Source organism: Plectropomus leopardus, chromosome 2 (assembly GCF_008729295.1).
Source record: "Plectropomus leopardus isolate mb chromosome 2, YSFRI_Pleo_2.0, whole genome shotgun sequence".
NCBI classification, from domain to species: Eukaryota; Metazoa; Chordata; class Actinopteri; order Perciformes; family Serranidae; genus Plectropomus; species Plectropomus leopardus.
Window position 1 is genome coordinate 18,923,516 of NC_056464.1, and position 13,392 is coordinate 18,936,907.

Below are 13,392 nucleotides of genomic sequence, written 5' to 3' on the forward strand. Positions count from 1 at the left end.
GACTGTCGAAAAAAAAACATGCACTCACACATTCCCACACATGATGCCAGACAAACGCACCGAACACACAGGCCTACATGCACTGACGCCCACACCACACCCACTCATCTACACACATGCACACATTATTGCTGAGTTATGTTAATGAGGAGGTACAGTTTTGGGAATATGAGCAAAATAGCGTGCATGATTTTTTTTAAACCGTAGTTCATATAGAGTACATGAATTGTGTGAATGCATGCATATATAAACAGAGGGTTATGTTGCATGTCGATGCTGCTCGGCTGATTGACCGCTGTGTGCTGTATTAAGGTGCTCCTCTCCGCCGTGCTGCTGCTGCTGCTGCTGCTGCAGGGGGAGCGTCCGTCCACAGCCTGCAGTGCTGCGATGTGCGGCCGCCTTATTTGTCTCCTGGCTGCTCCATTTTTCCACATCTAATCCCATTTGCAAGACCACAGAGGAACATATTCATTAAGAGGGGCGACCTCGGTGGAGGAGGGAGGTTAAACAGCCTACACTGCGCGTCTTTGAGCTGAGGTGAGCGCCCATGTTCTTGTGATTTGACTGGAATAATAATAGGCCTATGGTTCTGTCTTCTCCCCGTTATTTTGTCGGGGTTTTTTTCAACCAGGGGTCTACATTTGATGGCTTTTCTACCAGGCGAAACAATAAGAAAAGAGAAGACGCGGACATTTTCGGAGCAAAATAATATATAGATAACATATCTAGGAGATGTAAGGAGCGCGAGAGGAATTTAATAATCGGTAAACACATGAAGCTTTGAGAGCGTGTTTTTTTTTCCCCTGCAGTCTTATTCACGACAAGGTAGGCTAATAGGCCTGTGTGAGAGATCGTATTATATCAGCAGCCATTAATGTTCGCTGGACAGATGATTGCATTACTTTGACATTTTTTCTTATGTTTGCGGGTGCGGAGCAGTAGAGAGGAGTTGTTGATGCGGAGTTAAATTGCGGTGATTTAATATTCAGAATCTGAATGAGGCAACAAATCTGTCACGCGCACTCTGGGAGGGACCCTCACAGCTCTGTCCATGTCTGTTATAAATAGCATGTCCACAGCTCTCCTGCCATCCTGGCTGTTTTCAGGTTAATTAAAATCAGCAGCGCAGCGAATACAGTTTCCCTCTAATTGGCCTGTGGACATTTCCTTATGACTTCAGATCATCTGTTATGTATGAAAGCTAATCACCATGAGCACATTAATCCATTTGCAGGGCTATGCCACTCTGAGGACTGTGTGGTTCAATAAGCAAGCTCAACAGGACACAAATCATACTTCTCATATTTTGTGGTTTGCATTATGTTATAACTCGTTATTATTGTTTAGAGTCTGACTTGGAGATGTGATCCTATCATGGTATCCTTTTTACTTAAATCATTTATTAAATAGTTTTTAACCATGGAGCTGTTGTTAAAATCCGCACATTCAATGAGTTCTGGGATTGTGGATTTGTGTGTTTTTACTTATTTTAATGGTCTTAATGTAGGCCTTTTATTCTATATTTATGTAGCTAAACAATGCTGAACCAGAAGACCAGGGCGAAGGTTTGGTTTTATCATTGGGGAGTTTATGGTCCTAAACCAGAAAATGTTGAGCAGGACACTCTTAATTTTCTACATTCTGATGAATTTTTATGAACCCGTTTGTGCATTTTCAACATCAATTCATGGTGTAAATGTCTTCTTTTTTCTTTTTTCCAAAATAAAAGTCTACTGCTACTGTCATGTTTTTTGGTCCGGACAAATGCATGTTTTGCTCCTTGAAATCTACACCACTGCCTGGTTGTAAAGTGAATACAATCCTCTTTTAACGGATGAACTTTGCAGTTGTAGGACATAGTTCACTGTGGTAAAAAGAAGAATAAACAATATATTTTGAAGTTAAATTATTTTATCTTATACAGACAGGACATTCCATGTGCTGCCTCAATCGCCAATTGTCCAAATGCCTTCTATTTTTGAATCTGTGAAGGAAGTGACACTGGTGTGTTTGATAAATGTCATGTGGCTAATGCACACATGGTGTAGCCCACATCACTTACAGAATAGGAAGAAGTGCTCTTAAAGGTGAACTTTAAACCACGGGAGAGACATATAAGTGCATATGGTCCACAACAGCCCAGCTGATTGGCTGCTCCCTGCTGATCCCATCCAATTGATTTTTTTTTCTAGCAGTACACAATAAGGCTAAATTGGTCCCCCCTCACCCCACCTCCCTCACCCCTGCAGGATCTCCCTGGGGGGCTGTAAGACCATGCTAGCAGCTGATGAAGCACCATATGGGCGCCCAACTGTGATTTCATTCAATGATGTAATTGCTTCGTGCAGTTTTAGCATACAATTTCTACTTCTTTTGGAGCTCATCTGTGATATTTTGTTTTGTTTTTTCAACCTATTTTATGTTACATTTGGCTGGTTTCTTTCTGTTTACAGATGGGGAAGGCGTTCACTCATTTCTGTGACTATCTACATGGTTTTTGGAGATGCAGGTGCCAATAGAGGATGTCCTTACACTGACTGGATAGAGGCAGCTGGGTAAATTTTCTGACTTATTATTACACCCGAGCACAACTGGAAAAGAAGAGAAGTTAAAGGTCTGGTGTTTAGGATTTAGGGGATCTTTAAATGGAATATAATATGCATAAATATATTTTTATTAGTGTGTAATCACCTGAAATAAGAACTGTTGCATATTCTTTACCTTCGAATGTGCCTTTATGGAGCGGGTCCTCTTCCATGTGGGCCCTCAGGCAACACACCAGTTTTGGAGCCAATTTTCATGGTGGCCAAAGAGTGGAATTACACCTTCCGGGGCGCTTCATGGGGCCCCAAAAGACTTGCATTGTGAGAGACACATCTGCAAATCATCAGATATATTTATTGTTATATTTTTACAATATATATATTGTAGCGTTGCACAACCTCTGTGAAATAATTTGTTTCATAATCCTTTAGGTCCGATAACATTTGGTAAGTCTAGAAAAGCCACACAATGAAATAATTTTAGCCCCATACAAATCAGCAGAACGCAAAACAAGAAGTAGGATGTCTCTGGGCCACACAGTTGCAGTTAAACATTTTCTTGTGACTGAGCAACTTTCACAGAAATGAATCCTGCCTTCAATGCTATATCCACTCCTCTCAGGCTTCCATGGAGTCTGCCATGTTTTTTCTACAGTAGCCCAGAACGGACAAATCAAACACTGGCTCTAGATAGGGCCACCATAGCCATTTTCATATTGGCTACTGTAGTTCTCCTGCACGCTTGGCACACAGGTGAAGTTTCAATTGGTTGAAATCTGTGACCTTCAAGGAATTTGATAATTAAATATAAGAGATTTAAATGCTACAAACCATGTACAAATACAATTTCTGAACACTTATTTTAAGTGTTTTCTGTCATTTGTAGCCACAAACAAAAATTCCTCATAGACGGGCACAAAGAGATGTCAGTGTCACAGAGCACTTTTAGAAATCATCACGCAGAATCCCTCTGAAAAACCACAGTTAGCCTATTATGTTTATGTCACAGCGGAGGAAGCTTTGCTGGGTCTTTTTAAACTGATGCGTCATAATAAAGGCATCCTTTCCTTTATTCCTTTTATATATCTTTGCAGCTGAAAAAGCTAAGAAAAGAAAAGGTGAGTGATAAAAATTCAGTTTAGTGGCCATATGAATTGGCTGAAATGCTTGATTCCTCTTGACTGTTAGAATGCGGAGGAAGTTCTTAAGTTACAGGCCAAAAAATGAGGACAGATGGTGAAAAGAAAGAAAGAAAGCCATTTTGGACTTTCTTAGATGAACTCATCATGCTGTAACTTCCCTACAATGACCAGCTTCTCTCTCTATACAGTATCTCAGAATGCCCCCGACTCACACACACAACAGCTGGTAGACAGGACAAAAGTGATCATTGTTTAGGGTCACATTTCAGAGGAGTGAAACATCTGCATTCAGTAGATGAAGCAAACAGGAAGAAGGGAGAGAACTTCCAGATGCTATTTTTTTATGAACTGTTGCTGTGTAATGCTGACTCTAGTTTTACACACACTGAGCTGGCTGGTCTGAAGCTGCATTCTGCTAAACTTTATTTTGGCAAGCTAATACCAAACTCTAGGTTTTATTCCTGGTTTTATGTTACTATTTTCCTCTGCTTGTGCAAAACTAGAATGTTGTAGCATGTTAAATGAGGTGAGCGCAGTCATTCAATAGGAGGTTTAGAAGCCATATCGCTGATTGTTTGTTGTCGTTCTGACCACATTTTAGATTCCAGAACATTTTAAAACCCACATTGAGCAATATAGATATGTAGATACCATCTAGAGTACCGTTCTCAATTCAAAAATGCCCTTTTATCCATTTCCGTTGAGGCACTAAGTGGCTCCACCATAAATGTAACCACAGGGCATAATGCTCTGCAGGTCTGAAGCCAGAGCTGACGTTATCAAGTGTACAAGTGTACAAATTTATGATGAGGTAACATTGATCCACGGTTCTCGCTCTGTGCAAACATTCATTCTGGTGTTAAGGCAACGTTAAAGGGACAGTTCACCCAAAATCAAAAATACATTTTTTTTCCTTCCTTGTAGTGCTGTTTATCAGTATAGATTGTTTTGGTGAGTTGCTGAGTGCTGTAGATATCGATCGTGGAGATGTCTGCCTTCTCTCCAATATAATGGAACTAGATGGCACTCAGCTTGTGGTGTGCAAAATGCCAGAAATCATCACCCGCTCGTCCGCAGACCTTGTTGTGAGCAGTTTCATGCAGAACAGAACAAACTTCAACTGTGCAGAAGGAAGTGTGCAGCTACTGTTAGCTCATCGAGTACCGCTGAGCTAGCTAACATTACAGTTCAGCCGAGGAGGACGCCGTTAATGTTTACATCTTGTGCTGTCATGAACACATGAGTAGACGCACGTTTCCTTCTGCACAATGATACAGCTGGCAGGGGAGGTTTGATAGAAAGGAAAAAGTTCCTACATGAAACTGCTCAGACAAGGTCTGAAGATTATCTTGAGTAAAAGGGTTATGATTTCTGGAAAGAAAAATTGCTGCTGACTTTTTTAAATATATTTTTTGGGTGTTTTGAGCACCACAAGCTGAGTGCCATCTAGTTCCATTATACAGGTGAGAAGGCAGACATCTCTACAGCTGATACCTCCAACACTCAACAACTCACCCCAAAACAATCTAGACTGATAAATAATCACTAAAAGTAAGAAATATGCATTTTTGAGTTTGGGTGAACTGTCCTGCTGACTGTAACTTCTGAGGAAAACTGAGACTGCTGATGCATCATATTAGTTTTAAATCTTAACTGCAAGTGTGGTCAGCAGGGCAGCAACCAGTAAGTCTTTCAACATACATTTGTCTGCGTCAAGTTTCAGGATGCGTTCCCTGAGAAAGACGGTGTTGCTCGCCGTCCTGGTGTCCGTGGTGCTGGTGCTGGCCCTCCTCCATTCGTGGCCCACTCGGGCTTACACCACAGTGGATGTGTGGCAACGACCGGGGTCAATTCTAGAGAGGCATCTGGAGGAGAGGCTCCCAGAACCAGACCACAGATTAAGCAACATCCCCTTCCACGTAAGGGACAGTGTGGCAAGGTAATTACTTTTTTTTTTTACTTTTAATTTATTCTATTTATAAAGCCCTTGGGGAAAAAAACAAGCTCATCTTAAACCTGATTTCCTCACATGCATGTGTCTCTGATGGTCCGTCCAGCTTGCTGGCACGTAACGGATGTGTGTGTGAGGGTGAGAGTGGAGGAATAAACCTGCCCTTCGCCCAACTCTTGTTCCCGCGGGTGTCAGCTCACCCGCTGCACACTGCCTTTGAGGCCTCTGAGCTGGAAGAAATGAAGAGGAGACGGGCCAAAGAGTACAACAGTTTCCAAAAGAGGTAAAACAGAGATGTCAGATATTGGTGAATTAATGAAGCATGAGCTGTATTTCAACTGCTATTAAGCACTCACCGAAAACCATTTAAATTTATTTACTAAATCGAGCTTCAGTTTAGTTGTGTGCTGTCCAGGACACATGTCATACAGTCACATACAGTCAATTTGTAACTGACCCCAGACACACTAGAAATTGGGATTAAAGCTGAAGTTTTTTTCATATTTGCTGAAACTGTGACTATAATCACACAGCATTAAATGAGAGAGAGAAACTGTGAAAACAATCATACTCCTCTGCTCTTACTGCATGCTCGTAAACTGCAGTTAAATTCTCAAACTAGGCAGCGCTGATCAATATAAATCAAGATTCAATTACTGAATTGCCTATTCTTAATTTGCTTTCGCATGCATATTTTAATGTACTGTTTAGCTGTACATTGCGTAGGTCACCATGTTAGACACAGCTCAGCTGGAGTTCCAGCTGGGCCAACTTTCTCATTTTACAGCTAAACAGTACACTAAAATATGTTTCTGAAAACATTTTAAATAGGCACTGCACTAATTGAATCTTGCTCCATATTTGATCAGTGCTGCCTAGTTTGACAATCTGAACGCAGTTCGGGAGCAGTGATTGACAGATGTGTTAGACACTCCTTGGCTCTGATTTGTTGTTGCTGCCACGCCCATGAATGTATTATAGTAGGGTCATGGCGCGGTCTGATTCCAGCGACGCCACCAGAGGCAGTAGGAGGGGCAAGATCCTTGGCTAAAACATTCAGCCGATACGAAAGAGACGTAAAACTGCCGTTCCTTTGATGGCCACTTGTTGCTGGCTCCAAAAAGCTAATCTCTATACAGACGCATGTTAAACTGCCCAAATTTACAGCAGAAATAAACACGCTTACAGCCTGGTACAAGCAGCGGTTTCTACAAACTAGTTTCAACATTCATGACAGCTGCACGGGGATTGACTTTTTTTTTCATACTCACCCTTTTACAATTTATTAAGGATTAAAATTGCACATATTTACACACTTTGAGTGGCAGGTTGTCTGCAGATAATGTCTTCAGATTTCTGGTCAGATAAATGTTTTACTTCTCCACATCGCCATCCTCTTGCCTAAATATAGTTACTTCTGGCTCCAAAAAACAAGATTGTGACGTCCAAAATACCTTTAGGCTTAAAAATGGGAAACGCAAAGCAACGGGTGGCAACAAGGAAGCTATGTCCATTGATTTTACAGTCTATGAAGAGTGGAGGAGAAACATGATTTTATTCACAGATTATCTGTCTCATGTACTTCTTTCATAATATAATGACAATTTAAGCAAACATTATAATATAATACAAAAATTACCAACTGTAGCTTTAAGGAAATCAAAATGTAAAGATCATATTACTCATATTATTTCCTGTCTGTACTGGCTCTACTGATACTCTCAACATCAATATGTTTTTCTTTCCAGCCATGAACGAAATCAAAAGGTGACAAGGTGTTTTATTAATAGCCGCTTTTGAATTCTCCCTGCTGTTTGTGTTTCAAAGAGCAAAGCACACTCACTGGGTTTTATTCTATTCCCGTCTATGCATTTGGATGTACAGTATGCTGATGAAAGCTGCACATCCTATATACATCCTCCTGATGTGGATTTTTTTTCTCCTTCAGGTCACAGACGCCTGCAGATGTTCTCATTATTGCAGAGGCTAACAGTCCCTTACAGTATCCAACACAGGGGGTGGAGGTACGACCCCTGAAAACAATCATCATCCCAGGTAAGACTTTCAGCAAGTGGACGCACGTTTAGATTTATTTACGATATTAAATCACTGTCCAAACGTTAAAACTAGATGATGTCATGCATAGTGTTGCTGTGTACTTAATTTTAATTTTATTTTATTTATTTATTTATTTTTGTTTCTTACCCTTTAAAGCAACCTTGATTATACTGAAAGGCATTATATAAATTAAAGTTATTATTATTATTATTATTATTATTAATAATAATGATTAATAATAATAATAATAAATAATAATAATAATAATATAATAATAATAATAATAATAATAATAACAATAATAATTGAGAAATTGGCCACTTAAAAAAATACAATCAATCATCAAACTATTAATCAAAGCAACCTGGGGCTGTCTAATATTTGACTTCTATACCAGTGTGGTGTATAAAAAAGCACACTGGATTTTACTTTTTGCATGAAAAAATTTTCAATATTTTTAACACAAATAAAACAATGGAAAAAAGACAGAGCATATATATATACAAAACGATCTCTCAGGATAAGAGTGGGTGATGCAAAAATTGCAGAATGTCCCAAGAAACAGTTTGCAGCACACTCATTCCTCAGAAAGCACATTATTATAATTTCTACTGACAGGAAGTGTATAAGATAGCTGTAATGTAGCAACTAAAAGTCCTTTCATTCATATTGTTTCAGGCTTGGCCTTACACGACCTTCCCAGGGACCACCACTCAGTAAGTCTTTTAGCACGTTTGTCTTTACTTTGACATATTTTGGATATCTGCTGTTCTTTTATCCCTCCTACCTTCTTTTCCATCTCACTGCAGATAAACATCACTGCATCGCTGGGAACGCTGAACGTGGCAGCAGAGGTGGACGGGGTGAAAGTCAAAGGTGATGGTGAGATGCTCATGACTCTGTCCAGCAGCGTCCTGCCGAACCTGAACCGACAACTGCAGTTTGTCACCTACACAAACACGCTTTTCCACCCCAGCACAGCAGACACAGGTGAGTCCTCAACTGCTGAAATCTGCTGTTATGTGTCTCAGCCTGTCTCTGGATTTTATTATTCCTAATTTTTTTTTCTAGACATAATGGGGGATACTGGAGAAAAATACTCAGCACTGAGCTCACTTCAGAATGAAATGCTATGTGGTCAGTGATTAGATATAAGGCAATAGTTTAATATTTTGGGAAAGATGCTTGTTTGCCTTCTGGCAGAGAGTTAGAGGAGTAGATAAAGGTGATCAGATTTGGGTTATCAAAATCAGGAACATTTCCAGTTAGGTGGTCAATATTTATTAAAAACATACAATCTTATTATCCATGAAAATGGGATTTGACCACGGTTACTGTTGCACTGTAATTAACCCTTTAAGATCTGGATTTCTTTGCTAAAATTTTAAGGTCCAAAACATATTGGTTAAAACAAAATTGGTTTGATGTTTTTCAAAAATGTGGCAAATACCATAATGAAATGTCCCACAAACTGCAAGAACGACTTCGAGACGAGGGAAGCGTTTCAGACTCATTCCCGAAGCGACTGTTGGCTGTAGCTTTGTATTTAAAGTGGAGACATGAGAGTGTTGAATCTTATCATCTCTCTGCCAGAAGGTGAATAAGTGTGTTTCCCAAAATGTCAAAATTTAGCTTTAAATAGCCCATTCATCTTTACTTTTCTAAAAGAAAGGAGAGAAATGATGAAAATGCCTTTTGTCACCGCAACAATAATCCAACATTAGCACCTCTTTGTGTAGAGTTGGGCAGCCAGCTGAGAGGCCGTCTCATACAGTCTGCTTCAGTTAAGAATTCCCTATCAGTGGTCAACAGGATGAGGACGTACCCAGACCAAAAACCAAATTTACCTCTCTGACTTATCTGTCAGCCTGGTTGTATCGCTCCTATGGCAGGTGTTCATTTCCATATTAATCTTTTGTGGATGGTTTAAAAACACAACATTCAGTACATGGAGAAGTTTTACTCCACACAGCAGAATAACAGCTCTGCAGCCAGCAGCCACAGTTAGATCGTATTACGTGAATCACATGAATTAAAAGTAGTATTTTGTTGTGTCTTTCAGTGCAGTTTGAGACAGAGGGACATCAAGCCAGCTTCATCATCAAGATTCGTCATGGTGTGACACCCAAACTGTACAACACAGGATCCAAAGGAGGTAAATTATAACACCTTTAATTATAAGCCGGGTATACATTTTTAAAATATTACAATTTTCTAAAAAGAAAAAAGTTTACTTTCCTCTAACATTTTTTTTTAAATCTCCCCTTTCTGCAGAGTACAATGTCAGTGCCCTTGTTACCATAGCTACAAAGACTTTCCTGCGTTATGATAAGCTCCAAGATCTTATCGACAGCGTGAGAAAATACTATCCTACTGTCACCATAGTAATCGCTGATGACAGCGAAAACCCCAAAACAATTTCCGGGCCTTACATCGAGCATTACATCATGCCATTTGGAAAGGTAGGGAACAGACACATATTAAAAGAGAACATTTGCCACCTTTTATGTGGATGTCCAATCGGTGTTGCAAGTGTATAATTCTACATGTATACTGATATACCCTTTTTTAATCAGGTTTAAGTCACTGAGATTGAAAATCTCTTTTCAAGAGTGACCAGGCCAAGAGGACAGCATAAATGTTGTTACAACAATGAACCCAAGCAGATGAGCACAACTTTATGCTATGTCACACCACAAAGAATGAGCCCATTCAGTTAAAATGCAACACAAATATAACGTTAAATACACACACAAGCACAGTTTTGTAAAATGATTTGAAATGTAGTCAACTGAAACAATAAATTCCTCACTGTGTGCTATATTGACTGAGACAGCTGAGTAATCCTGCTCACAGAGCCGCGATGACAGTGCATACATTTACCAGGATGCATTGCACACAGAGGTTGAAAAATATACTCACTCAATGGTCATTTCCCTCTACGCCCTGCCTGTTTTTGTTGTCTTTTCCAGTTTATCTTCGAGACCTTGCAGAAGGTCTTCAGCACACCTCTGTCCAAGTTCAGAGTAAAACTGACATGCATAGTAATGCACACACACGGCCCTCAAGTTTGGCGCCAGCAACTGAATCCAGGAAAAACTGCCCACTCTGAAATTCTCTCAGCAGAACAATTCCATTTTTGTTAGCAGCAAAGGGTCATTTAGGCAACCAGCAGTCGGCGTTTGCTCTCAGCAGTTCAAGTCCAGGAGGGTCCGGTCATCTCTTCAGCACGCAGGCAGCAGCCTCAGCTCTTCTCGGCTGCATTTTTTTGGCTGTACACTCTGAACACAACTGATCAGCTGATCATGAACGAAACACTATATAAAATGTATAGATTAAATCATCCGCACTCATATTTTGGGATGCCAGTGTTGCCAGTCTGCAATACAAGTCAAGAGAAAAAAGGAAGTTCTGTTTTTGAGCGGCATTCAGAGCGCGCCCCCTGGCTACCTGGAGGCAAAAGTCAACATGTAATCCTTCCTACCTCCAACTATGTCACTGTCACTTCAAATAACAGTGCTGCATGCAGGAGGAACAACACTTTTTACAACTTTGAATTCAGTTTTCTCAGTCAATACAGCACACACTGGAATTTACTGCTTCAGTCGACTACATGTACCATCAACACTGATTGGACGTCTACATAAAAGGTGGTGAATTTCCCCCTTTAAGTCTTTTGATTTCACGTTGATGCTCTTTGGTATTCAAACTCCGCGTCATGTGTCACAGGGTTGGTTTGCTGGTCGAAACCTTGCCGTCTCTCAGGTGACCACGAAGTACGTCCTGTGGGTGGATGACGACTTCATCTTCACAGCCAGCACCAAGCTGGAGAAACTGGTGGACGTTTTAGAGAGAACCACTCTGGATCTGGTAAAGGGATAACCCCTTTGTTTTAAATGACGTGTGTGACAGTCTTGTTTTTTTTTTTACTGTCAGTGACATCTGTGTGTGTGTGTGTGTGTGTGTGTGTGTGTGTGTGTGTGTGTGTGTGTGTGTGTGTGTGTGTGTGTGTGTGTGTGTGTGTGTGTGTGTGTGTGTGTGTGCAGGTGGGCGGTGCAGTGCGAGAGGCACAGGTTACACTGCCACCTACAGACAGACCATCTCTATTGAGTCAGGGGAGGAGGATGGTGACTGTTTACACATGAGGAGGGGATTTCATCACGTCATCCAAGGCTTCCCCAACTGTGTTGTGACTGACGGGGTCATTAACTTCTTCCTGGCTCGCACTGACAAAGTCCAGCAGGTCGGCTTTGACCCGCGTCTCACACCAGAGTAGCTCACCTGGGTGAGTACACTGACAGAATTACTCTCTCATAACAAACATACAGTTAAAATAGGAGCAATATATACAGTGAAACATACAGATGTTTACAGTGTACTTTAGCAGCATCAGCATCATGGCAATGAACTTTAGAGAGACATTTTTTTAATGTCACATGCAGGCGGAGTATTTGGCAGTGGGCTGGGTTCTTTCCTGTCATTCTCCAGCTGCTCTATCATAAAGCCAGAAAATTAATCCTAAAAAAGGATGGTCTGCAGTGCACTCCACTTCCTATCTGAAAAAGCACTGATGAAAAACCATTATGTTTCATATCTCATTTTAGTACTTGAGATAGTATCATATATCGAGATAACTGCTGCGAAGAAATGATACTGTGAAATTTTCTAATCAGCACACGACGACATCCCAGAATCAGTGCTCTTTTTTAATTAATTAAAAACACACACGAGAGAAAATTCAATTTAACTTCAATTCAGCCCTCAAATATCCAGTCTTCAGCTTCTCCCCCATCAGCTTTTATTATGTGTAATATCCTCATGTTTAATTTATCTATATTTTTATTGTATGTTCCTGTACCTGACATATGTTGTATCTTTGGAATAGTAATCAAAGCAGACAAAATGAGATTCAAATGAGAATGTATTTGGCTGAATCATTTAGTTTGCATTTGTTTTACAGAGTTTTTCATTGACGGCCTGGGATCGCTCCACGTGGGCTCTTGTGATGATGTCATCGTCAACCACGCAACCAAAATCAAACTTCCCTGGGTCAGCCAATCGGAGAGTGACAAGACATATGCCAAGTACCGTTACCCACCGGCCTCCTCTGACGCCACACACACAAAAAATGGCCTCCTCTTCTTCAAGAACCGATTTCAGTGTTTGACTCATAATTAGCTCCTCTCCTCCTCGTCCCGAGGGTTCCTCTGCTCCTCCTGAGTTGCCAAAGAAGTTCTCCTCCTCCGCCTCTCAGATTCAGATTTTGGTTTGCCTTTTCTTAGACTTAAATGTAGAGAAAATGCGCCATTAGAGCAGCATGTTTATTTTGTCAGTGCTAAAAAAAAAGTCCTCAGTAAAAACCAAGAATGCCCAAGCTCTCTAGAGAGAAGAGAATCAGCTGTAGTAACAAACATCTTGTTTACACCGACCCAGTTAAATCACAGCATCTTGATTAATTCATGAATTTCCGTTTGTTTTTTCTGGATTTACACCCTCAACTTGTTCTCAGATCTCAGAGACCCAGCTTTTGAAAATCCTACTTCTTTACACACGGTTCATTGTCATTTTAGGCTAATGTAAGGTATACGTGTCTTCCTCCAATTTGCACTATCACCAAAAAGAAAAGCTTCGAAAAGTTATAGTGCCGTCTGAGAGCCCGAGGACAAGAGGGAACTTCCCAGAGAGTGACAATCCTGCA

At 40.6% G+C, this 13,392-nt stretch overlaps 1 protein-coding gene across 1 annotated transcript; it reads left to right on the forward strand.

Annotated features, from left to right (window-relative positions):
- Nucleotides 1-335: 335 nt before the first annotated feature.
- On the forward strand, nucleotides 336-13,162 carry b4galnt1b (beta-1,4-N-acetyl-galactosaminyl transferase 1b). Its single transcript, XM_042496760.1, is given in 14 exon segments — nucleotides 336-537; nucleotides 2,454-2,555; nucleotides 5,403-5,624; nucleotides 5,743-5,919; nucleotides 7,585-7,691; nucleotides 8,373-8,410; nucleotides 8,504-8,684; nucleotides 9,757-9,849; nucleotides 9,969-10,156; nucleotides 11,424-11,564; nucleotides 11,741-11,759; nucleotides 11,762-11,958; nucleotides 11,961-11,979; nucleotides 12,655-13,162. Coding segments are annotated over 13 exon segments (1,665 nt in total). The 5' UTR covers nucleotides 336-537; nucleotides 2,454-2,490; the 3' UTR covers nucleotides 12,873-13,162.
- Nucleotides 13,163-13,392: the final 230 nt, after the last annotated feature.